Below are 27,638 nucleotides of genomic sequence, written 5' to 3'. Positions count from 1 at the left end.
AAGGTTTTAACCTAGTTATATTTATTGTAGGTGTACTCCTGCTGCACCTAATCCTCCTATAGGTCTCACTAAAGTTCCTTCACATCTTCTTGCGACATTTGATCCCGTTTTCAATGATCCACCTCTTCGAAGAAGCTCTAGACCTCACAAACCTCCTAAAAGATGTGGTTTTTCAAATTTTGTAACTATGTCTAGTATTTTGTCTTTTATTTCCATTCTCACTTGTTATAAACAAGCTATGAAACATGAGTGTTGGCAACAAACAATAGAAGCAGAACTCAAAGCACTTCAAGAAAACTATAGTTGGGACATTGTTTCTGGTCCTCCAAATGTTAAACCTATTGGTAGTAAGTGACCTATACCGTGAAACTCAAGTCTGATGGATCTTTGGATAGATACAAAGCTCGATTGGTTGCTCTTGCCAATAAACAAGAATATAACCTTGACTATGAAGAAACTTTCGCACCAGTTATGAGAACCATTCTTGCTATTGCATCATCTAAATCTTGGTCTTTACATCAGATGGATGTTAAAAATATCTCCTTGAATGGGGATCTTAAAGAGGAGCTTTGCATAACACTTCCATCTGATATGTCAATGACAACATCACATGAAGTTTGCAAGCTAAGACACTCTTTGTATGGGTTAAAGCAAGCACTTAGAGCATGGCTTGAGGAGTTTAGCACCACTCTTCTCACCTTCTCTTTCACACCAAGTCAGTATGATTCGTCACTTTTCTTTTACAAGACAAATATTGGTATGATTTTTCTCTTGGTCTATGTTGACGATATTATTATCACTAGTAATGATAATGGACTGATCATTAAGCTTTAAAATATGTTGCATAGTATATTTAAAATGAAAGATCTTGGGCATCTCGCATTTGTTAAGGCTGGAAGTTCACTCTCAAGATCATAGTTTGTTCTTAAATCAACATAAATACATCCAAAATCTTATTGAGTTAGCTGGTTTAAAGGATGCTACTATTGTTGATACGCTAATGGAGGTAAATGTGAAATATCGAAAAGATGAAGACTAGCTTTTGCCTAATCCTTTTTTATATAGGCAACTTGTTCATAGTCTTATCTACCTAACAATCACAAGGCCTAGTATCTCATATGTTGTCCATATAGTTAGCAGATTTATACAATCACCACGACATCTTCATGTTGTTGCAGTTTGTCACATTATTCGATACTTAATTGAGTCATCTGCTCGTAGGTTGTTTTTTCCAACAAAATATGCTCTTCAATTGATTGCATACAGTGATGTAGATTGGGTTGGCTGCCCGGATACTAGAAAGTCTACAACAAGTTGGTGCATTTTTCTTGGAGATGCCTTGATTTCTTGGAAGTGTAAGAAGCAGGATTATGTCTCTAAATCTTCCACGGAGGCTGAGTATAGAGTCATGTCTGCGACTTGTTCTAAAATTGTGTGGTTACATGGTCTTTCTCTCCAAACTTGGATTTCCTCCACCTACTCCTACTCCACTTCATGGTGATAATATTAGTGTTATTCAAATAGCTGAAAATCCAGTACATCATGAACGCACAAAGCACAGAGAAGTGGACTATCATTACATTAGGGAGGCCTTTATTCGAGGAGTGATCACTCTTCCTCATCTTACTACTAAAAAAAAAAGGCAGCCCGGTGCACGAAGCTCCCGTCATGCGGGGTCCGGAGAAGGATCCATTGTACGCAGCCTTATCCTGCTTTTTACAAAAAGTTGTTTCTAGGATTCGAACCCGTGGCCTTTTTGGTGACATGTCAATAATTTTACCGTTGCGCCAAGGCTCCCCTTCTCTTCCTCATCTTACTATTAATCTTCAAAAAGTTGATGTCTTTACAAAAGCATTGAAAAGACAACTCCACAAGTTGCTCAATAGTAAATTGATGCTGATAGACTTACTCGCATCATTTTAAGAGGGAATGTCGAGATATCAAGATATTCTTCTTTCCTTATTTGGTTTTTATATCCCTTGATTATCGCTCTAATTATTGTTGTAATTAGAGAGATACTTCTTCCTATATTAGACACTAAGATTAAGGGATATAATTGTTATAATTACTTATATTCCTTCCTATAGTAGACCCTAGCATCAATGGATATTATAGTTGTAATTATTGTTATACTGCTTCCTATGTTAGACCCTAGAATTAAGGGATTTGATAATCCCCTAAGGTCTATATATTGTAATTCGTTTAGTGAATACAGACAAAAAATATTTTTAGAAATTCTCCTTTGTTTATTTTGTCAAGCTGGTGCTAGTGGAAGTGGCTCAACCACTGTAGCAGCATTAAGAAGGAGTGCAAATGTTGGTATTACTTCAACACAAGGTAGTATTGATCATTTTTTCCCTTCTATAGGACGAAGACGTGCAGTTGATATTGCTAATATTAATCCACTACATTCACATAACAAGCTAGTAAACAGATTAGGATTGATAATGCATAAACAAAAGAGAAAAAATAAATCAATCAAACAACAACAACACCAACCAAACTTTTTTCTACTAGGTGGGGTCGGCTGTATGAATCCTTTTACGCCATTAAGCTCTATCTTCTATTATATCATCATCTATATTTAAATAAATTTTATCTTGTTTTATTGTTGCTAACCAAGTCTTTTTTTGTCTTCCTCTTTCTCGTTTGATATGCATGTTTATCATAATTTCACATCGTCTAACTGGTCGTCTAAGTACATGTCCGTATCATCTTAAACGCGTCTCTCGGAGTTTTTCCTCAATAGATGCAACTCCGACTTTCTCTCTAATGCTTTCATTTCTTATTTTGTCCATCCTCGTATATCCACACATCCACCTTAACATCCTCATCTCTGCAACTCTCATTTTCTGCTCATGTGCTCGCGTCATAGCCCAACATTCAGCTCCATATAACATAGCAGGTCTAACTGCGGTTTTATAGAACTTACCTTTAAGTTGAAGAGGTACTTTACGGTCACATAAAACACTCGACACTCCCCTCCATTTCACCAATCCTGCTTGTATTCTATATAAGACATCTCTCTCAATCCCTCCATCGTTTGCAAAAATGATTTTAAATATTTAAATCTCTCGGATCCGGGCAACTCGTCCTCTTCTATCTTAATATTTGTTTCAATACTTCTAATATTGTTAAACTTAAATTTCATGTATTCTGTCTTTAATCTACTAAGTTTAAAACATTTCCCTTCTAGTGTTTCCCTCCAAGATTTTAGTTTAGCATTTACTCCTTCACATGTTTCATCTACCAAAATAATATCATCTGCAAACAACATGCACCACGGTACTGTGTCTTGAATATGCGTAGTGAGTTCGTCCATAATTAGTATAAAAAGATAGGGACTTAGAGCTGATCCTTGATGTAACCCTATCTTTATTGGAATGCTTCAGTTACTCCGCCTAAAGTCTTGACTCTGGGCGTTACATCCTCATACATATCCTTAATTAGTTCAATATATGTTACACTAACACCTCTATTTTCTAAAATTCTCTATATAATTTCTCTTTAGACTCTATCATAAGCTTTTTCTAAGTCAATGAATATCATGTGTAGATCTTGTTTTTGCTCCCGATATTTTTCAATTAATTGTCTAAGAAGATGTATAACTTCTATTGTCGACCTTCCATGCATAAACCCAAATTGATTTTTTGTCACTGTGGTCTCCTTCCTTAATCTTTTTCTATTACTTTTTTCCAAAGTTTCATAGTATGACTCATTAGTTTAATACCCTTATAGTTTGTACAACTTTGTACATCTTCCTTGTTCTTATATAAAGGAACTAGAGTACTTATCCTCCATTAATCAGACATTTTTTTCGTTTTCAATATCATGTTAAATAATTTTGTAAGTCGTTCAATACATTATTTCCCTAAGCACTTTCATACCTCTATCGGAATATTATCTGGTCCAACGGCTTTTCCATTGTGCATCTCATTTAAAGTTTGTTTTACTCCTGAAGTTTGAATTCTACGATAAAAATTAAAATTTCTATGCTCATTTGACCTACTTAAAGTACCTAAGTTAAGTTGGTCACCTAAACCTTCATTAAAAAATTGATGAAAATACCTCTTCCACCGCTCTTTTATTTCTCCATCGTTTACTAATACAATATTACATTCATCTTTAATACATTTTATTTGGCTAAGATTTCTTATTTTCCTTTCTCTCACTTTAGCTATTCTATAAATGTCTTTTTCCCCTTCTTTTGTATCCAATTTTTGATATAATCGTTCAAAAGTTTCATTTTTGCTTCACTCACTACTTTCTTAACTTCTTTCTTGACTATTGTATATTTTTTTAAGTTTTTCTCATTTTTACAAATATATAATTCCTTATAAGCTATTCGCTTTTCCTTCACTTTCTCTTGTACTTTCTCATTCCACCACCAAGATTCTTTACTTAGTGCATGTCCCTTTGACTCACCGAGTACACTCTTAGCTACTATTTTCAACTTTAATATCATCTTATCCCATGTTGTATTAGAGTCATCATATATTTCACCTAATGCTTATGCTTCTACCTTCTCCTTAAATATATTTTGCTTCCCATCCTTTAACTTCCACCACTTAATTCTAGGAATCGTATATATTTTCTTTTTATTGATACTATGTTGGATAGTTAAGATTTCTCCAGGGATGACTTTGCAATATTTACAAATCTTTCTATCCTTCTTCCTAACCATAAGAAAGTCAATTTGCGATTTATTATTCCCACTTTTGAATATGACTAAGTGTTCTTTTCTTTTCTTAAAAAACGTATTAGCTAATATAAGGTCATATGCTATCGCAAAATCTAATATAGTTTTCTCTTCCTCATTCCTTGTTCCAAACCCATAACTTCCATGTACTCTCTCATATTCCTCATTTTTCACTCTGACATGCCCATTTAGATCACCTCCTATTAAAATCATTTCATTTGGTGGAATATTTTGTAATATTTCATCTAAATCCTCCCAAAACCTTGATTTGGTAGCTTCATCTAATCCTGCTTCATCTAATCCTACCTCTGGTGTATATACGCTAATTATGTTTATAATTTTTTTCGCCACTATTATCTTAAGGGCTATAATTCTATCCCTATTTCTAACTACTCCTACAACTTCATCCTTTAACAAACTATCTACAATAATACCCACTCCATTTCTTGCTTTACTCTTTCCAGTGTACCATAACTTAAACCCTGAGTTCTCTATCATCTTTGCCTTCTCGTCTGCCCATTTTGTCTCTTGTATACACAAAATACAAATTTTTCTCCTAATCAGCATATATACTACCTCCATTTATTTACCAGTGAGAGTTCCTATGTTCCATGTTCTAAATATTAGATTATTAGTTTTCCGATCATATTTGTTCTTATCCAACCTATGGTGTGAGAACTCTTGTCTATGTAACACTACACCCAAGTTCTCATGGAGATGTAGCGGTCCTTGCTGAGACGTTATAGTCGAACCCTGTAACGCGAACCCTTGCATATTTAGCACTACACCCGAGTTCTGGAGATGTAGCAATCATTGCCGAGACGTTACAATCGGACCCTGCAACGCGTTCCTTCCGGGGAACAACCTAGCATTAGCACAATAGTTTAATAGATCCATTCATTGAATATTTGCCATAGTTTTGATGCTGGCTGGCAACCTAACGCAACCCTTCTCCTTGCTCCGGGCTTGGGACCGGCCATGACCGGTCGTTATGGCAACCTATTGTTAAATTTTTTTCATTTTAATCATATTCCCCCTATGCAGCAAACACATACTACCGTAGCATAATGTCCAACATCTAAAAATCTAGTCCTGGTATTCAACCTCTAACTGCATATGAAATTGTCGGTCCATATTTAGATGAACAAGTGGAGGAGATCAAGACTTGGATCCTATCATGCAAGAAGCAATGGAGCATATATGGGGTTACGTTAATATGTGATGGCTAGACAAGACCTACACGGATGAGTATTATCGACTTTCTACTATGCTGCAATAGAAAGGTGATATTTCATAAATCTATTGATGCAACTACAGACTACCATGGTGCACCGACATATATCATTTGATGGATAGTATAGTTTAAGAGATAGGTGCAAAAAAATATAGTGCAAGTGATTACAATAATGGTGTCAACTTTAAGAGGGTTGGAGAGTTATTGGAGGAAATTTTTGACATCATACGCAGCACACTGTATCGATTTGATATTGACAAATATTGGTAAACTCGATATAGTGAAGAAGGTAGTGAAAAAGGTTAATCTTTAACAAAATTCCTCTATAATCATCATTAGGTTTATGAATTAATGAGGAAATTTATTGATGGTGAAATTCTGAGACTAGGAGCAACTAGGTTTGTCACTCACTTTCTCCAATTAAAATCGTTGAATCACTTATGAGAATAGGGAAGTCTCTCGATATTCTAACATGACCAAAGATAAGGAATTATAAAAATTATTATATTTATGAGGTTTTGGAACTATATCGTAGATATTCTTATAGCAGTAGAACTCTTATACATTATTCTACGTAAAGTCGACATGGACAAGAAGCCACAAATGGGCAACATTTACCGCCTAATTCATGAAGCAAAAGAGGAAATTAAGAGACATCTACAATCACCAACCAAGAATCAAGATTATATTGATATAATCACTACAAGATTGAACAATCAAATGGGAAAATATATTCATTTGGTAGGTACGTATTTTTTAATGATAAATAATTTTTAATACTGTTATTGAAAATTATATATGTTTAATTATTATAATTTATTATCTTAATCCGGCATATCAATATCGTTATAATCTTGACACAAATGATGATTTATTAGTGGCCCTCAGAAATGTAATATCAAGACTACAAATAAATAGAGAATCAATTGCTAAGACTATTAATGAAAGTCGATTATTTCGAGAGACATATGGTTCTTTTAGCAATCATATTGCAATGTCATATGATATAAACTGGATATAGGTAAATATAGTAAAAATTATTACTAATTATTGTCAACAAATATAAATATTATTTTAATTTTATTCTTATTTATCTTACAACTGAGTGATGGTTATAATATGGAGGATCAACTCCAAATTTAAAAAAGATTGCAAACGTCTTCAAGTGGTTGTGAAAGAAATTAGTCAAGTTTCTCCCTCATTCATACAAAAGTACGAATCATCTTTCTTATTGCCGCTTGGAGAAGATGGCCTACGTTCAGTATAATATGTCTTCAACTAAGAGCAATAACAAACGAGAAGGAAGAACAAGAGTCTAGTGATATAGCCCATATGATATTAGATTTGTCTAAATTGAGAATGATCTAATGATAGATTAGTGGAGCGTTGTTGAGGCTAAGAATTCATTACTTGATGAAGCAAGTGACCCACCACGACCATCTCAATTTTTTTAATTAACAGATTGAAAAAATACAAGCTAGAGGAGATATCGGTGAGGAAAAAGATTATAATGAAGCTTTTGATTAAGAATTTCGATTTTCTAGATTTCAGTCTAGACATTCTCAAACATCCCAACCCAAACCCAACCAAAGTTCATAGATAAAAGTAAAAGCAAAGGCAAAGTTCCTGCAATTTTTACTAAAAAGAAAGAAAAAGGTAAACCTCCTAGTGGCAACAAGGAGGTTTGCATTTTTCTGATTGCAATATGAATTTTCTCACAAACAACGTTTTCAAGTAGTTGTGAAAGAAATTGGTCAACTTTCTCCCTCATTCATACAAAAGTATGAAATCGTCTTTCTTATCATCGCTTGAAGAAGATGCCCTACATTCATTATAATATACGTCTTCAACTAAGAGCAATAACTGAAGAGAAGGAAGAACAAGTATCTATGATGTAAAACCATTTGATATTGGATTTGTCCAAATTAAGAATGATCCAATGATAGATTGGTGGAGCACCGTTGAGGCTGAGAATCCATTACTTGATAAAACAAGAGACCCACTACGATTGAAAAAATATAAGCTAGAGAAGATATCGATGAGGAAGAAGATTAGGATGAAGCTTTTGATCAAGAATTTTGATTTTCTGAATCTCAGTTTAGACGTTCTCAAACATCCCAACTCCAAACCCAACCAAAGTCCATTGATAAAGGTAAAAGCAAAGGCAAAGCTCCTGCAATTTTTACTAAAAAGAAAGAAAAAGGCAAACTTCCTGCTTTTACCGGAAGGGGTCAATTGAGGATTAGTGAAAATCTACTTGATGCAATTGATGAGCAAGAACATGATGACAGTGATAAAACATCATCACCTTTTAACATTGTTGTCCAACAAGAAGTTCGAAATGAGGATAGTGATGTTGATAGCAGTGCAAGTACTCATGGAAGTGATGATAGTGGTGATAAATCTGTTGGTAAAAATTATGTTCCCCCTAATCCAGCACCGAAGTCATGGACATGTGAGATAGATTACACACATGTAACTCAAGATTATAATCATGGAGTTAGAACTATTCAATATCAATGTTGATATAAGGGTGACAAAAAAAAACTATAATTATCAAGATATATGAGAGAGTTTAGCTGAGATTAGTTTTGGTCGAAGTTCATCATACTCTTAGCTTTCTTATTATAACTCTGATGCATCATATGGTGAGAGCTCAGGGACATAAGTTTATCCTTATCCTTCCTGTACCCATTCCACTTTCAACGATGTTAGTTCAAATCCAACTTCTAGTGATGAATCGAGACACTCTGATAGACATGTGGAGAAAACAATATCAATATTGCATGTCATGGAATGATTATTTAATCTGGAAGTTAGAAAACTATAGAGTTAATATAAGCAGAATGTTACAAGAGTCAATGCTTCTATCTAATTCACACCACTCCTTTTGGTATTAGTAAGGTAATATATTATGATGTATTAATTTTAATTCGAGTTATTGATAGATTAATTTTCTTTAAGAAAAATATATTTAATTATCTTTTTTGACAATATTAAGTTGTTCAATAATTGAGAACTTATATAAAATTAATATACAATTTTTTTTAAAATTATACACAATAAACATATTTATCTAATAATTACTATATATGAATAAAAAAAATACTGAAACGGTATTGGCACGGTAGGATACGATACTGAAACCGTATCGTTCTGATCTAGACCGAAATCTCAGCACAGGTCAAGATTCTAAACCTTGGCGAGGACTATAGCTTATGGAGGCAAACTACATAGCTAAAGAGGGATGGTATGTGGAGAAGCTTATGGCGTATGTGTAGGGGTGTAAATGAATCAAGTCGCTCATGAGCTATTCGAATCTCGATTCGATAAAAGTTGGTTTGAGCTCGTTTAATGAGGTTCGTTAAGATAAACAAACCAAGCTCAAGCTTCACAATATTCGGCTCGTTAGCTCGTGAACATGTTCGTTAAACTCATAAATCAACTTTTAAGTAAAAAAATAATAGTTTTGATATTGAATTTATAGATTTTACACTCTACTTATGAAACATACAGACAAATATAAAAAAAAAAATTTATTAGAATAAAATTATAAATTTTAATAAGAATATTATAATTTTCTCTAAATATATAATTTAGTTTTTAATGAATATATAAATTTATAATTTATATTTATTAAGCTCGTTTAGGCTCGATAAAAGCTCGAATAAGCTCATGAGCCATGAATATATTCGTTAAATAAAGCTCGAGCTCGGCTCAATTATAAACGAGTCAAACTCAAACATTCAAGAGTTCGGCTCAGCTCGGCTCGATTACACCACTACTCATGTGCATATGAGGGACTAGACTATCTGGAGATGGCCAAACGACGAAGTCAAGGCTGCAAAGGGTGAGACTTTGGAGAGTTTAATATTGAGTTATTTGTATCCATGGGGACGAAGTGTAGAACTCAACATAAGTGGACTCAACCTTGGTGGTCCTAATGAGGGTGACAAGTGGACTAGTATTGGCGATCAGTGACTGGGGGTTGAGAAATCCAATACCATAAAGTGATTAGGAGTTTATAGTTTAAGCACTTGATTCATGATGGGCATCAATTGACTTGTGGAGTAGTTAACTAATGATGGACACCAATTGACTGGGCAATCAAATGAGTCTAAAGAGTCGACAAACAAAAAAGTTTTTATTTGTAGCTGAGTCGACTAATGGTAAGTAGTCAACTACTAGTAAGTTATCAGTTGGTTGGTTGTTGATGTGGAAAGCAAAAATGAGTCATTGCTATAGCTAATGGTCAGATCTCGAAGATTAGATGGTGTGTCAATTGCTACAAGAGATGTTAAAAGATTGAAGGTTGTAAAATGAGAGCTCATTAGAGGCTTTAAGGTTAGCGAAAATAAGATTGGTTAAGTCTTATTAGAGCTTCTCCCTTGTAGAGTTTCGAGAAGGAGAAAGTTAGTGACTTTTCGAGAGTGATCCACTAACGGATCATAGGCCATAAAGTAGGAGTTTGAAGACTGACCATGTTAAACAAATGTGTTAGCAATTATAGTACGTGTGATTATTTGAATGATTTATATCCGCTACTAATTGTTATTGTGACCTTGCTATCAAGAGCAAGAGTAGTCTAGAATCAGATTTGCAGGTTGACGATTGATATTCACTCCCCCTCTACCCCCGGCCACATCAATCCTATCAAAATGTACCAATTCTAAAAAGAAAGGGAAGGAAGATGCTGACAAACTAAATGATGTTCTGTCTAAGAGTAGGATAAAGGACAATAATGAGTGGATGTTGCTAATGCAATCAAGACAACAAGGTCGAAGTAGGGGTAGAGGTGTGCAAAAGGAACTATGTCACTAGACTCAAGCGAAGGAAAAAAAAAACTTAATTGCCACATTATGGATAAGGGGAAGTCTTTGTTGAAATTGATAGCCAACCCCTTCCAATTGTTCTTGAGAAAATTTAATCTAAGTGTAGCTAAGTTTTTTGTGCTCTCTAAGTTCCACATAACACAATAGAATTCATTAGAGCTAGCCTCACCATGAGTCCTATCATCACCCTCCCCCTCTCCATGCCCAACCTATTGAATGCCATCACACCCTTAGAATTCTCTCATACCCACTTTATTGTGTTCCTCTCCATTTGTACGCATCTAACCTATCCTATTTGATTGCCCTCACCTAGAGTCCTCATTTTCCCAATCTCCATTACCTTGAATCTTCTATATGCCCATCCCATCCCATCCCATCCCTCTCTCCCTCTTTGCATCCAACTCATCCCATTCTACATCGCGCATTTGTCCCACTATATCCATTCCCCTCCCCTCTCTGCATTTAGTTATCTAATTTGTGTGCTTAGATGAAGAAGCATAGATGATCCAATCAATCAAAGTGTTGTAAAGCCATCCCAAGATTGACTATCGAGGGTTTGCATGGGCTCTGTTGAGCATGTGGGACAATCACCTCCCGATCACCTATATCCTCCCTTGTTCTTAGGTTACACTAAAGCCTAGTGCAATTGTTGAATTCAAAACATAAGCCTTAATCGGACCAAAGCCCACACTAACCCAACATCAAGGATGCCAACAACGTCATCTACCACAACCATGCTCATGGCCTTACTTACGAGAGAACCTTCTCGTGGGCCTCCATAACAAGAAATGTTACAAAAATAAATGTTGTATTGCTTGTAAAAAAAATTACCTATTATATAGTATATGTAAGACAAACACGAAACCAAAAGCACTAATATGTGAGACCAAGCCATACATAACTCAATACCCTAATACATCTAACTATATCCATAAAAAATAAGCAAACGATTAAACTTTCTTTCATGCAATTTTTGTTAATTTGTTTTCCGAACATATATTTATCAATACTCAAAACTGTAAAAGCAAATAAAAGAATTAATTATCAAAAGTTCCAAGGTAATTGTATCATGATAAATATCTTTTGAAGAATTTTTAAAACAAGAACTAGTTTGTTTTAATGTTTTCAAGTAGTTATTAGAATTGAAGAATTGGAAAAAAAATTAAATATTTTTCTAGTTTGATAGTTAATGCCAATCATATTTTCAAAATTTATTTTTTATTTATACTAGAATAAAAATTTTAAAAATAGTTCCCAACAAGATGGTTAAAAAATAGTTCCCAACAAAATTTTTATAAAATGGTAGTTAGACGTTTTGTCTTATATGAAACTGAATGTGAATGTTGGTCAAGCACACGAGCAGAAAATAAGAGTCGTAAAGATAAGGATATTAAGGTGAATATGCGAACATTCAAAGATGTACATAATAAGAAATGAAAATGTCAGAGAGAAAATTGGGGTTGCATCAGTTAAGGGAGGAAAACTCTAAGAGAAGCATTTAAGATTGTATAGACATGTACTTAGGCAATCAATGAATGTCTTAATTAGACGATGTGAGACCATAACAAATACGCATATTAATCGAGAAAGAGGAAGATCAAAGAATACTGGATTAGCAATAATAAAATAGAATAAAATTTATTTAAATATAGATGAGAATATAATAGAGGATCGAGCCTAATCGCATAGAAGGATCCATATAGCTGATCCCACTTAAGGATAAAGACTTGGTTGTTGCGGTGGTTCCCAAATAGGCATTAGATGACTAAAAACATGCAAGTGTCGGCTTGCTTACAATGGTAATTTTACCAATGAAAATAAAAAATGAATGATCATCATGCATAACAATTAGTAACAACAATATTTATCCATTGATTAAACTAGGGATCATGCAAGAGAAGAAATTGAAAGCCAATTATGCTAATTAAGCCAAATTGAAATCACAGCAGAGTTTTGCAATTTTCATTTATTCTTTTTTCTCCAACAAAAGAGATAAGATGAACCAGTTCTAGGAACTATGAATTAACATGTTTGATAATACTATTTGTTTTGATTTTGTCAAAATAAAACAGGTTTAACTTTTAGACCTTTAAAATGAACAATGAAACCCACATTATCTTTTGAATGTTTAATCATGGTTTTCAACACTTCATCAGAGTTGCATACCACGTTTAGTCAATATTGTTGATTAATATTATTCTTATATTTAATGTTTTTCATCATTATGTATGGATATGAATTGCGTACATTTATTAATATACTTTTTGTGTATACATTAATCATTTTTATTAGTATATAGTATATACATTTTTAAGAATTTAATACCAAACGCATATGCCAACTCGTATGCACCCTGCAAATGTGCTGATTATATACCACCTACATGCACTTTTTATAACCTTGTGTTTAATCATTATAAGTATTTATGGCAAAAATGAAAACACAACTAACAATCTATTCTTTTGCTTAAACTTTGTGAAAATATGTCCTGTGATAGACTAAAAGTAGAAGCAACTGCCCTGGAAAGAACATAGTTTGCATCATGAACAATGACTTTGTATCCATGGGCTTCAACTTAAAATTCTTGCAGATAGAGCTTTAAACATGATACCTGTGGGGAGGACAGGAGGATGATGTTCTTGAAATATTCCAGTGTCTTCTTCTGTGAAAAAGAATAAGAAAGCATACATGAAACTCAATTCGTGTAATAAAGATAGAAAAAATACAAAGGTTTCTAACCATTAGCAATTAAATAATGAACAATATGAGAACCAGGAAAGTCACACAATGAAACAAAGACACAAGTGGTCTTAACAGAAAAAATTATAATATTATTTGTATTCATTATTTATTCCAGGAGCAGGAAAGACACATTGGAACAAATAAATATGATACTTAAAATGTCTGACCTAGTTGAAGCCTAGCCATGCACTTTACATTTTACTGTCATTGTTGTGAAGATAAGCTATCAAGTATCTTAATGCAAGGTTCTAAATCTCTGAGCTATGTTGAAGTTTCAGTTTCTGATTTACAGTTTCAATACCAAATCATGTTATGTCCTTATAGTTTTTACACATATTTAATTGAATTATAATTAATAACATAATTAATTTTACTTAATATAAGTTATAAGTTTTAATTAAAGTAATTAATTCTAATTTTTAGCTTCAGTCAGTTATAAATTGTAAACTTGTTCAATTTCATAATGAATCATTTATAATCTATTCTTTTGCAAATAAAATAGTGAAATGGGCAATGAAAAAAATGAGGCGTTCCCTGTTCTTTAGAACTCTGCAACATTGGAACAATTTCATATTTGAAGACCCAAGAGATTTTCATTATTAAGAATTTAATTTTATTTAAAATGAACATATATTTTTATAGGTTTATGCAATTTTGTTTGAAATTTATTCAAGAGAATTTGGAAGAAAAAAAATCATGCATTAAATATCACTTATTATATTTTATTTGATAAAATCTAAATAGAACTATTAGCTACAGCCTACAATAAATCAGTTCGAATTTGTCATCTAGTTTTAACTTCCTTTTTTTATGTAACTACAACTATTAGAGTGGACAACAAATACTAAGATGTTCAAATTTTAGGATGTAAAATATTATATTTTAGTTTTAAATTAGATTTAGAATTTTGTAATTAATTTTATATCATAACAATTCTAAAAAATAAAAATAAATAAATCTGAACTCGATTCAAGTTGAAAACTATTTCTTCCCTATTTCCTTGACGCTCAAACCAAAGCTGAGAAAAAAACACAAATAAGGAGAAGGAGAAGCTCCACATAATCTTGTTGAATCCTATTTTTCTTTGCTTGTTTACATATACTCCTTTGTTCTCTCCCAATGTCACAAAAGTTAGAATAGAAAAAAATATTGATGTTAGATACCTAATTTTATTTATTTAAAACTTTCCATTTTAAATTATTTTTTAAAAAAATAAATAACTAATCGTCAATCAAATAAATATTTTAAGTGTATATATATATATATATATATGATGAACCAGTCAAGGTCGGTCCCAAGCCTGAATGAATTGATCCATTAAAATATTGTATTAATACTAGGTTATTCCTCGGAATAAACGCGTTGCAGGGGCCACTGTAACATTTCGACAATGACTGCTACATCTCCAGAACTCGGGTGTAGTGCTAAATATGTAATAGTTCGTGTTACAGGATCCGACTGTAACATATCGGCAAGGACTGCTATATCTCCATGAGAACTTGGGTGTAGTTAAAAATAGGTAAGAGTTCTCACACAATAGGTTAGATAAGAACAAATATGATAGGAAAACTAATAGTCTAAGATTTCAAACATGGAACATAAAAACTCTCAGAGGCAAATCAATAGAGGTAGTAAATACGATGATTAGGAGAAGAATTAATATTTTGTGTGTACAAGAGACCAAATGGATAGACGAGAAGGCAAAGATAATAGAAAACTTGGGTTTTAAATTATGGTACATAGGAAAGAGTAAAATAAGAAATAGAGTGGGTATTGTTGTAGATAGTTCATTAAAGGATGAAGTCGTTAAAGGATAAAGTTGTAGGAATAGTTAAAAAAGAGGATAGAATTATAGCCCTTAAAATAATAGTGACGACAGAAACTATGAGCATAATTAGCGTATAGGCACCGCAAGGAGGATTAGAAGTTACCAAATTAAGGTTTTGGGGTGACTTAGATGCAGTATTATAAAATATTCCACCAAATGAAATGATTTTAATAAGAGGTGATCTAAATGGGCATGTCAGAGTGAAAAATGAAAAATATAAGAGGGTACATAGGGGTTATGGGTTTGGAACGAGAAATGAAAAAAGGAAAATTATATTAGATTTTGTGATAGCATATGACTTTATATTAGCTAATACATATTTTAAGAAAAGAGAAGAACATATAGTCACATTCAAAAGTGGGAATAATAAATCGCAAATTGGTTTTCTTATAGTAGTGTTGGATATACGCCTCAAGCATAGTATCAATAGAAAGAAAATATATATGACTCCTTGAATTAAATGGTGGAAGTTACAGGATGAGAAGCAAAATATATTTAAGGAGAAAGTAGAAGTACAAGTATTAAGTGAAATATATGGTGACTCTAATACGACAAATAAGATGATATCAAAGTTAAAAATAGTAGTTAAAAGTGTACTCGATGTGTCAAAGGACCACTAAGTAAGGAATCTTGATGGAACGAGAAATACAAAAGAAAGTGAAGGAAAAAACGAACGGCTTATAAGAAATTATATATTTGTAAGAACGAGAAAATTTAAAAAAAATATACAATAGCCAAGAAAAATGCTAAGAAAGTAATGAATAAAGCAAAAAATGAAAATTTTAAACGATTATATCAAAAATTGAATACAAAAGATAGGAAAAGGGACATTAATAGAATAGCTAAAATGAGAGAAAGGAAGACAAGAAATATTATCCAAATAAAATGTATTAAAGATGAATGTAATAGTGTACTAGTAAATGATGGAGAAATAAAAGAACGGTGGAAGAGATATTTTATCAACTTTTTAATGAAGGTTTAAGTGACCAACTTAACTTAGGTATGTTGGGTTGCAATGGTTGAAAACAAAATCCCACATTAAAAACACATAGAAAGGATCATAGAAGATATCTCCATTGATATAAAGACCTTTTGGGTGAAGTTCAAAAATAAAACCATGAAGGCTTAAGCCCAAAGTCGACAATATCATATCATTATGGAGATATCTAAATTCTTTTGGTCCTAACAATTAGTATCAGCGCCCGGATTGCCAGAAGGACTAACAATTGACTGTGCACAAGAGGCATGGCCCAATAGAGTCATGTGGGTGAAATATTGACCTCTAACGAAGGAAGTGGGGGCTCTCATGTCTAGATCAAGATGACCCGACACCAGGCAGAGAAGTCCTAGTTACGGCTAGGCAAAGAAGTCCTAATAGGTCGGGTGGACTAAGGGGCAAGGAAACCCTAGTAGGTAAATTAGACCGAGAGGTAGGAAAGTCCTGGTGGGTCAAGGATCGGATGACATCAAGCGGATAGGCTTAAGGCGATGGTCCTTCGTTGCGGGGGGGGGGGGGGCCGGGATTATTTGGTTGCAATGGTGGCAAATAAAGTCTCACATTTAAAACACATAGAAAGGATCATAAACTTATAAGGAAAAGATATCTTCATTGGTATGAAGTCTTTTGGATAGAGCACAAAAACAAAACCACGAGGGTTTAGGCCCAAAGTGGACAATATCATATCATTGTGAAAATATCTAAATTCCTTTGGTCCTAATAATTTAAGTAGATCAAATGAGTATAGAAGTTTAAATTTTTATCGTAGAATTCAAACTTCAGAAGTAGAATAAGTTTTAAATGGGATGCACAATGAAAAAGTCGTTGGACCAGATGATATTCCGATAGAGGTATGGAAGTGCCTAGAGAAACAAGGTATTTAATGGCTTATAAAATTATTTAATATGATATTGAAAATGAAAAAAAGTCTGATCAATAGAGGATAAGTACTCTAGTTCTCTTATATAAGAATAAGGGAGATGTACAAAATTATGCAAACGGGTATTAAACTAATGAGTCATACCATGAAACTTTGGAAGAAAGTAATAGAAAAAAGATTAAGGAGTCCACGCTGACCGAAAATCAATTTAAGTTTATGCCTAGAAGGTCGACAATAGAAGTTATACATCTTCTTAGACAATTAATTGAAAAATACTAAGAGCAAGAACAAGATCTATGCATGGTATTCATGACTTAGAAAAAATTAATGATAGAGTCCTAAAAGGAATCATATAGAGAATTCTAGAAAAGAGAGGTTAGCATAACATATATTGAAATAATTAAGGATATGTACGAGAATGTAATGACAAGAGTAAAGACTTCAGGTGGAGTAACTAAAGTATTTCCAATAATGATAGGGTTACATCAAGGATCAGCTCTAAGTCCCTATCTTTTTATACTAATTATGGACAAACTCACTACACACATTCAAGACACAGTACGGTGGTGCATGTTGTTTACAGATGATATTATTTTGGTAGATGAAACACATGAAGGAGTAAATGCTAAACTAGAATCTTGACAGGAAACACTAGAAGGGAAATTTTAGGCTCAGTAGAATAAAAACAGAATATATGGAATTTAAGTTTAGCAATATTAGATGCAATAAGATAATTTTTAAGATAGGAGATGACGAGTTACCCGAAACCGAGAGCTTTAAATATTTAAGATCATTTTTGCAAAACAATGGAGGAATTGAGAGAGATGTTTTATATAGAATACAAGTAGGATGGTTAAAATGGAGGAGAGCATCTTGTGTTTTATGTAACCATAAAGTACCTCTAAAACTTAAAGGAAAGTTCTACAAAACCGCAATTAGACCTACTAGGTTATATGGAGCTGAATGTTGAGTTATGACTTAAGCACATGAGCAAAAGATGAGAGTTACAAAGATGAGAATGTTAAAATGAATGTGTGAACATACAAGGATGGACAAAATAAGAAATGAGAGCATAGAGAGAAAGTCGGAGTTGTAGCGTAGCTATTGAGGGAAAACTCCGAAAGACACGTTTAAAATGGTACAGGAATGTACTTAGATGACCAATAATTGCTCTAGTTAGGCGATGTGAAATTATGACAAACACACATATCAAACGAAGAAGGGGAAGATCAAAAAAGACTTGGTTAGTAACAATAAAATAAGATAAATTTTATTTAAGTATAGATGATGATATAGTAGGAGATAGAGCTCAATGCGTAAAAGGATCCATATAGTCGACCCCACCAAATGGGATAAGGCTTGGTTGTTGTTGTGTGTGTATATATATAGGACAATCTAATTCAATTTTATTTAATTAGAATAATGATATTTTTAAAATGTTAAAAATTATTTATTTCCCCTTCATTTTTCTCTTGCCAGAGCCCTCACTCTCCTCCCTCGAACCCTCTTGGTTGCCCATAACAGACGTCACCTGTCCTAAGATAATCTTCCTCTCTCTAGTATCTTCTCCCCTCTCCTTTCTCTTATCTCTTTTCTCTCCTATTTCTACCACAAACCACCGCTCCGGTGTTGATGGCAAAGAATTTCTCATGTCGATTGATGGGAAGAGTAAATTCTACATGGCAAAGTTCAACACTTCAATCCATGTCTTAATGCATTCACTTTCATGCTAACGATAATTGTGTTTTACAAAAGCATGTTGCACCTAAAATGTGTCACTTCTCACTAATGCAGAAACACTACACTTATCCTTTCTCATCTAAATATAACTAATTATATGGCTACCATGTTCACAAGCAATGCAAAGGGAACTCGTTAATATACCCTATGGAGCAGATCATGTATTTTGGATCAACAACCCCAAACATGCATAATGACTATATACATCTGTTACAACAAAATACCTCACAAAATAGTGAAATAAACTAGAATAACCAAAAGTTTGTATTGGAAATAGGGAGAGCTACCATATATTGAAATTCCTTTTTTACTTCTTCAACTAACTATGAACAAGACTCTAACAGATGACATAAGAATAACAAACCATTACCTTCTAATAAAATAATAACTCTTGTACCAAAATTTTCAACTTCTAGATATATAAGCTTGTTAGCCTAATTTTTGTATTATGCAGCAATTTAAGGTATATTAATAATTGCAGTCCAGTTTTACCATAGAAAGCTTGTAAAAGAAGGTATTCTGGAGATCTGGATCATCAGTAGAAGTCAATTGATGAATGCATTGGGCACCCTTTAGTTTCTTCAGAAGCCACATTCCTGAATTGAACAAAGAGTTTGAGCTATACAAGTACCCTAAATGTGGTCCAGATATCGACATATACGTTTGCAGGTGCTTTAGAAATGGTTCCATTATACTCTCTGCAAAAGATCATAGGTATTAGGGAAAGAAATTTAATGGAACAAAAAAGACTAAAAAGTATTTGAAAATTACGTGTTAAGGCGCTTCTTATGATAATGTTTCCAATAGAATGTCCAACAAAACTAAGCTTTATGCCTTTACAGCCTCCATATCTTGAAAGCTTATCCATCTTCTTTCTAAGGAAGAGAATCACTTCTGTAGCTAACCTATTGCCCATTTCTCTAAAATCTCCTGTAGTCTTCTCTTCATTAGCTTCTGACATGAGACATTCAGCTCTAGGATCTAGCAAAAGCCATTGATTCCGAACAAGTCGTAAGTCCAGATGGTGTCCCTGTTGTAGCATGAATGTAGCTAGAAACAGTCAGCCAAACTAGAATCTATGAAAGAAAGAAATTAGACTGAAAATCACAAGAGTGTCCCTTTTATACATATCATCAAAAGGGCACCCTTTTTAAAAAATTATCATAACAGCATCTCACCCATAAAAATTTATCCAAAATAACCCTTTGTGATTTACCTTGGAGCTATTTTGGTCAAAGCAACTCCATCTTATTTTCTGGTTTTTTATTTTTTTTTTATTTTTTTAATATACTAAATAGAAGAGAAAAAAAAGGAAAGATAAGGAAAAGAAAACAAAAGAAAAGGAAAAAATAATACAACAGAAAATCTTAATAAAATTTCTATTTTTTAATATCTAATTACTAAAAATGAAACAAAAGTAAAAAAGACAACAAAGAAAGGAAAGAAAAGAGTGAGATAGAAAATTTTAATAAAAATACAGAAAACAAAAAAAAATAGAAAAATCACCTTAGAGCTACTTTGGTCAAAGCTCCAAGGTTGTAGCTGCTTCTCCAAGGTGGAGCTGCTTTGATCAAAACAGCTCAAGGTTACGTTGTTTTGTACAAAGCAGTTCGAAGGTGGGTTGTGGAGGGTATTTTAGGTAGAAAATATTAATAGGGCACTCTTTTGATTTTGTCAATAAATCAATGCAAAGTAGATTCTGCACCAAACCTAGCAGACTGACCATTTACACAAGATAGATCATAATGAGATAAAATTTATATTAAAACCTGTCAGAAGAGTGTAACTACTGTAAGGCCATATTTCAGTTTCTGCATACTTTAGAGATAATGTTGCATGGTGTTACTGTAGCATCAATATATATATATATATATTGACCTTGTGATTCAAAATTTGTTGCTGAAAATAATCAGGAGTTGTTGTTGCCTTAGGGACGTTGGAAGGGTGTTTAAGGGGCTGATGAAGTGATGTTGTGGTGAGGAAAAAGGGATGGAGTCGGAGAGGTTCGGTCTAGTGGTTTGTTCGTGAGTCAAGGGTCGGGAAGGGGTTGGTCGATGGTTGAGTCAAGGGCTAGAAAGAGATTCGAGTGAAGATTTACTATATCGGGTTTAGAGGTTGCCGTGGGAGATGGGAGGAGTTGAATCAGTTCTAGGACAGCAGTTTGAGGTGCTAGTAAGAGGTCTCGAGACGAGGTTTTAAAGTCCGGAATGGAGGTTTGGGCTATATGGGTACGTTTAGAGGTGGATGTAGACCTGACGACGGTTCGGAACCGACGGTTCGGAACCGCCGGTTCGACGGTTCCAGGCAGGTCGACCCTTAACCTTAACCGCCCAAGACGGTTACGGTTCACGGTTCAGAACCGCCGGTTCACGGTTCGGTTCACGGTTCGTCACGGTTCGTCACGGTTCAAGATTAATATGTTAATAAAAATTAAAAATTAAAAATTAAACATTAAACATTAAAAATTAGAAATTAAAATTTATTAAAAAAAGGGCTTGCACTTATTTAAGTTGCCTACGTATCCCTTTAGGGGAATCAAAGCCCACGTAGTTCTTTTACATTTTTATCCTTTTACATTTTCATTCACTTCCATTTCCTGTTCCTGTCGTATTTGTTCCTTCAGTATCAAAATCTTCAACTTCGTCATCTGAAAGTTGCATTCCTTGGATTCTTTTCTCCGCTCTGGTCCAATCGTCCAGTAATGCTTGGGCTTCCAATGAGTCGGGAGACAAAGTTGATCGTCGTTCATCTAATATGTTGCCGTCGGCACTGAACGTCTGCTCCACAGCAACAGTTGACACTGGACAAGCTAAAATTTCTTTTGCGATCACGGAGAGAACGGGAAAGCTTTGAGCCTTCTGTGACCACCACTTTAAGATATCGAAGTTTTCGCTATCTGCTTCATTAAAATCAAAAGAAGTCGTAAAATAATTCTCAAGTTCCTGTGTGGAACTTGAGGATCCCCGTGGACGTTTTGTCCGTTCTTTTAATAAGAGTTGTGCTTTTGTAAGTTTTAAATTACTACTAGTAGTTTGTTGAATTTCAGAAATATTAATTTGTGTTCCATATTTTGCATAATATTGATTATAAATATCATATAAATAAATTCTAACATTATATATAATATTAACTGAATCAGGAGAAGAAGAATCTTTAATTGGAATTAAAGCGTCATAATATAAAGTTAACATTTCTTGTAAAACTTCTAATTTAAATCTTGGATCTAAAGCAAATGCAATTAAATAAATTTCAGGAATTAAATAAAAATATTTTTTCCATTTAATTTTCATAGCTAAGATGCAAGGAGATAAAGATTCATTATTAATATGTTCGTTTAAAACTAATACTATATTAGAAAAATTTTCTAAAACTAATTGAGCAGTGACCGGAAAGTTATTCGGTTGCATCATTAAATAATTTTAAATTTTCACAAATACTACTACAAATATTCCATTGTTGTGAAAATAAATATATATTAGCATTAGTGTTTTGTGTAAAAAAATAAACATAATAATTATTTATATTAAAATAAATCTGGTAATAATTGATATGTTGAATTCCAACGTGTTGGTATATCACGTGGAAATTTTTTAGGTCTTATTCTATTATTTTTATAAAATTTATCTCATTGTTTCATTATAGATGAATGAGACCATAAATAAGAAATTGCAATTCTAATTGGTTTAATATAACTTTCTAAAAATTTTAAACCATCTTGAACACATAAATTTAAAACATGGCATACACAACGAATATGAAAAAATAAACCTCCAATAATAGGTTGACAAACAAATTTTAGATCATCTATACAAGCGGTATTAGAACTAGCATTATCTAATGATATTGAAAATATTTTATGAGTTAAACCATATTCTTCTAAAATTAAACATAATAATTGTGCGATATTATGAGCATTATGTGATTCATCAAAAACTCTATAAGCTAATAATCTTTTTTGGAGGTTCCAAGAGTTATCGATCCAATGGCAAGTCACACCCATATACGAATGTGTTTGCCAATGATCACTCCAAATATCGGAACATAAAGAAACTTTATTATCTAATTTACTAAATTCATCAATTAAATTCTTTTTTCCTTGTTTTACTAATTTTTTAATTGTACGAGTAAGTGTAGTCCTAGGAACACGTTTAGCACATGGATTAAGAGATTCTTTACAAAAAATCTTCAAATGTGCATTTAGATCCAAAACTAAAAGAAAGATGTTCTACGGAAACAAATTTAGCTAATGATTCTCTTAATTTATTATCCGAATATAAAAATAAATCAGAATCGGTACTACCGCTAGTTGAAGAAAATCTTGATAATTGTGTTTGAGAACGGTCGAGTCCATATTCCGTCGGGTGCTTCGTTTCTACATATCGTTTCAACGACCCATAGCCGTCGCCAGCTTGGAATTTGTAGGAAGCATTGCAGTACTTACATTCTCAAAATGTTTAGTAAAAATAGAAGATTTTAGAGGAGGAAGTTCCCGAACCTTAGAAGTAATTGCATCGGTACTTCCTTGTGTGTCGGGTGTCGGATTCGGAAGATGCTCGATCTCATCATCGGTGGATTGAATGTTGGGGTCCTCCTCCCTGGATTCATTATTTGCTTTCCCAGCTCGAGATGATGCACCTCCGCGGCCTCCTTCCATTGTAATTGAAAATTGAAAACGAAAGCGTGTAGAGATTAGAGAATACGAAAATGAGATTAAGAGTAGAGAAGATGTGTGTGAAAAATGATGAAATAAGCTCTCTATTTATAGAGTTTTGATAGTAACGGACACTAAATCATAGCCATTGATCAAAAAACGGTCAAATGATCCTAACCGTTGAAAAAAATACCTAAAAAACCCTCCCAACGGCTACGAACCGCCGGTTAACCGGCGGTTCCAACGGCTATGAACCGCCGATTAACCGGCGGTTCGTGAACCGGAACCGGCCCGGCAACTTGCCGGGCCGGTTCCGGTTCGACCCGGCGAACCGGGTCAACGGGCAACCGGCCCGTTGACCCGGTTACGGGCCCGGGCCGGGTCCGGGCCAGACCCGGCCCGGGGTCGGGTCTAGGTGGATGGAAGGGGTTTGGTGTTTTAGTTTGTGGGGGCGGCAGCATCTCTAAACTTTATTTTATGTCTAAGCACCTTTAATTCATTTATTATGAGTCACTAGTATCGCATTTTAAAACATAGAGAAAAAAAAGGAAATTATACGTTTTAGTAATGATTTCGACGCATGAAAAAAAAAACATGCTCAAGGATTGGTCATTCAACCTGTGTACTATACCCCACACCTCACCCGTCTTTGATCATACCCCACACATCACCCATCTTTCTCGCACACTATTGATCAAGAGAGAGCGCAATAACTTCTCTCAATCAACAATTTCTTAAACTTCTTCAAATAAAATTTGATTAGGATGTAAATGATGATCAAACAAGCAATATCATAACATAGTTAATCGAAAAATAGCATGATTTTATCAAAACAAAATTAAATGAACATGTATTATTCTATAATGGTATTAATAAATATGTTTTTAACATTATTAATAATCTACATTGGTTATTAAAGATTCTAAATTGATGAAGAGTACAATTTATTTATCAATAACATAATACATATGAAATTCTGAAGTTATAATATAGTTTTATAAACAAAATACTACAACAGCAACAACAACAACAACCAAGTATTATCCCACTAAGTAGGGTCGGTTATATGGATTCTTCTACGTCATTGGGCTCTATCCCCTAGTATATCATCTATACTTTAATAAATTTTATCTTGTTTTATTATTGCTAACCAAGTGTTTTTTGGTCTTCCTTGTTTGATGTGCATATTTGTCATAGTTTCATCTTGCCTAATCAGAGCATTTATTGATCATCTAAATACATGTCTGTACTATCTTAAATGTGTCTATCAAAATTTTCCCTCAATAGATGCAATTCTGACTTTCTCTCTAATGCTCTCATTTCTTATTTTGCACATCCTCATAAGTCCACACATCCACCTTAACATCTTCATCTCTGCAACTCTCATCTTCTGCTCATATGTTCGAGTCGTTGGCTAATATTCAACGTTATATAACATAGTAGATCTAACTGCCGTTTTGTAGAACTTTCCTTTAAGTTTTAGAAGTATTTTACGATCACATAAAATACCCGACGCTCTCCTCCATTTCAATCATCCTGCTTGTATTTTATGGAAGACATCATTTTGTAAAAATGATCATAAATACTTAAAACTCTCAGTTTAGATAATTTGTCATCTCCTATCTTAACAATTATTTCATTACATCTAATATTACTAAATTTAAATTCTATATATTTTATCTTTACTCTACTAAACTTAAAACCTTTCACTTCTAGTGTTTCAAATAACATGCGCCACAATACTATGCTTTAAAGGTGTCCACTGAGTTCGTCCATGATAAATGTTGAAAGATAGGAACTTAAAGCTGATCTTTGTGTAACCGATCTTTATTGGAAATGTTTCGATTAATCCGCCTGAAGCCTTCACTTTGATCATTACATCCTCATACATATCCTTAATTAGTTCAATATATGTTACGCTAACACCTCTCTTTTCTAAATTTTCCATATAATTTATCTTTTATAAACAAATTACTAGTATAAGATATTACTAATCTGATAATAAATAGATATTATGTCAATATATTATGTGCTACTGATCTAATTTTATTAATTCTGTTAGTGATTATTACATTATGTATCATTGATAATGTAGATGCAATGATGATATTATGTCAAGTATATGCAATCCTTGTGATCCTTGAACATTCTAATATATGAATTCCTTTATATTATTTTTTTCTTTTTTTAATTTGGTATCTGATTAGATTTCACTAATCCTGATATATGAATTTCTTTATATTGTTTTTTCTTTTTAATCTTTTTATCTGATTAGATTTCACTGATGCAGTTAATCATTATTTAGATTTTAACCACTTGATCCTAGTATCCATATTGATAACAATCATGATTTCAACAATGGAGTATGGATTATGTCAGCCTAATTCGCCAATTCTAGTTTTCCCAAATGCAAAAGTATAGAGTACAAGTTACTTTTATACTATAACTACAAAATTAACATGCAGAAAGACAACCCTTATTCGTGAGCACTGATTGCAGAGGAGAGTAAAGAAGTGTAATTACAAGGGAATTGCTTATAGCAATCAGAAAATATTCTTTCTTGTATCTTTCATGTTAGTCGACCCCATCTAGTGGGATAAGATTTGGTGGTGGTGATTGTTGTTGTATCTTTCATGTGGTCAATCCAGCATAGCACTCTAATAAGCACACATCTCTATGACCATATGTTCAGTGTTAGTTTCATACACACACAAAACCAACTCCATATACAAGCATGTAAGGACATATCTACTAGGAATGGATAAAATGACAGCCTATAAAAGCTTTACTTAATATTTTAAATTTCTATTACAGGCAAACTGTTATAGATCAATCTGAAATACACATCTATATTATATGCAAAATTACCTAATCAATTAATAATAACATGTGTATAGGTACAGGGGGAACTACCTAGGATATTGTGAGAAATAATTCCACCCTTAAATTAACCTGATATAAGAGTCAAAGGAAGTTTCAATCCATCTCTTCACTGTGTGCTAGTTCCGAGGGGTTTCAAACCTTTGTTGAGGTTGATGTTTGCTCATTTCTTTTTACACGTGCCATTCTGTAGTTGTGTTCAGTCAGCACACTTCTCCTGTGCTAAGTCCTCCAGCGACTATCCCAGGATCTTCCACAATCACCGCCCTCCCATCTCCCCTGTGTCCTTTGTTTGAGGCCCTAAGGCCACCACAATCTTCAAGATGATCATCTAGGAGGGCTCATGTACCATGCGTCTTTGAGTTTCAAGGCAAGAATTTCTCTAATGTCAGCTCCACCTAGGTCCGACTATGTTAAATCATTCTCTAGAGTCCAAATTGCTTCCTTTGGTTAGCAACATGTGAGCTCTTCATTTGGCACCTTTTAGCTTGTGATTTCTTTTAGGGGTGATCGCGGATCAGGTTGGTTCAGTTATTAGGGTAAAAAATTATCCAGCCCTACTAGATCAGATAATACAATATCAAGACCTATATCTGGTCCTCTATCCGGAGGTTATTATGTATCAGATATCCGACGAGTTGTCAGTTATTTAGATATCCGACCCTATATCCAATGAAATATAAAATATAATATAAAACAACAAAAAAATAAAATATTTTAAAATGATAATAGACATTATTCATTATACGTTGTAGCAGCTAATCGCCAATAGCTGCTACAACGTGTAGCAGCTTATCGGCAGTAACTACTACAACATGTAGCAACTTATCGATAGTAATTGCTACAAGTAGGGGTGATCGCAGATCGGGTTGGTTCAGTTATTGGGATAAAAAATTATCCGGCCCTACTAGATCGGATAATGCAATATCAGGACCCTACATCCAGCCCTATATCCGGCGGATTTTTTTTTCGATTCGGTTCGGGTCGGTATAAGCGGGTTGGTTGGTTTGGCGGATTGACTGTTCACCCCTAATTTCTTTAATCAGCAACATCATCTTTCATCACCTGAGTCAAAATTGTTGTCAATTGTCTTATCTATGATCTAAAGGAAAGTGAGTGCCACCTTGTCTCTCTCAAGGCGCTCATAGGTTGAGT

The 27,638-nt window shown here is 33.6% G+C and overlaps 1 protein-coding gene across 1 annotated transcript in view; it reads right to left on the bottom strand.

Annotated features, from left to right (window-relative positions):
• Window positions 1–27,638, bottom strand: part of LOC122047414 (protein FAM135B-like) — a 61,703-nt gene that overhangs the window by 19,887 nt on the left and 14,178 nt on the right. The window contains exons 12-14 of the mRNA XM_042608698.1: window positions 19,724–19,982; window positions 19,445–19,650; window positions 13,377–13,427 (exon numbers count right to left, since the gene is read on the bottom strand). Coding sequence (XP_042464632.1) covers window positions 13,377–13,427; window positions 19,445–19,650; window positions 19,724–19,982 — 516 coding nt within the window. The remainder of the gene's footprint in view (window positions 1–13,376; window positions 13,428–19,444; window positions 19,651–19,723; window positions 19,983–27,638) is intronic.

This window comes from Zingiber officinale, chromosome 2B (genome assembly GCF_018446385.1).
Source record: "Zingiber officinale cultivar Zhangliang chromosome 2B, Zo_v1.1, whole genome shotgun sequence".
Lineage (NCBI taxonomy): Eukaryota > Viridiplantae > Streptophyta > Magnoliopsida > Zingiberales > Zingiberaceae > Zingiber > Zingiber officinale.
This window is presented reverse-complemented; position numbering and strand designations above follow the sequence as displayed.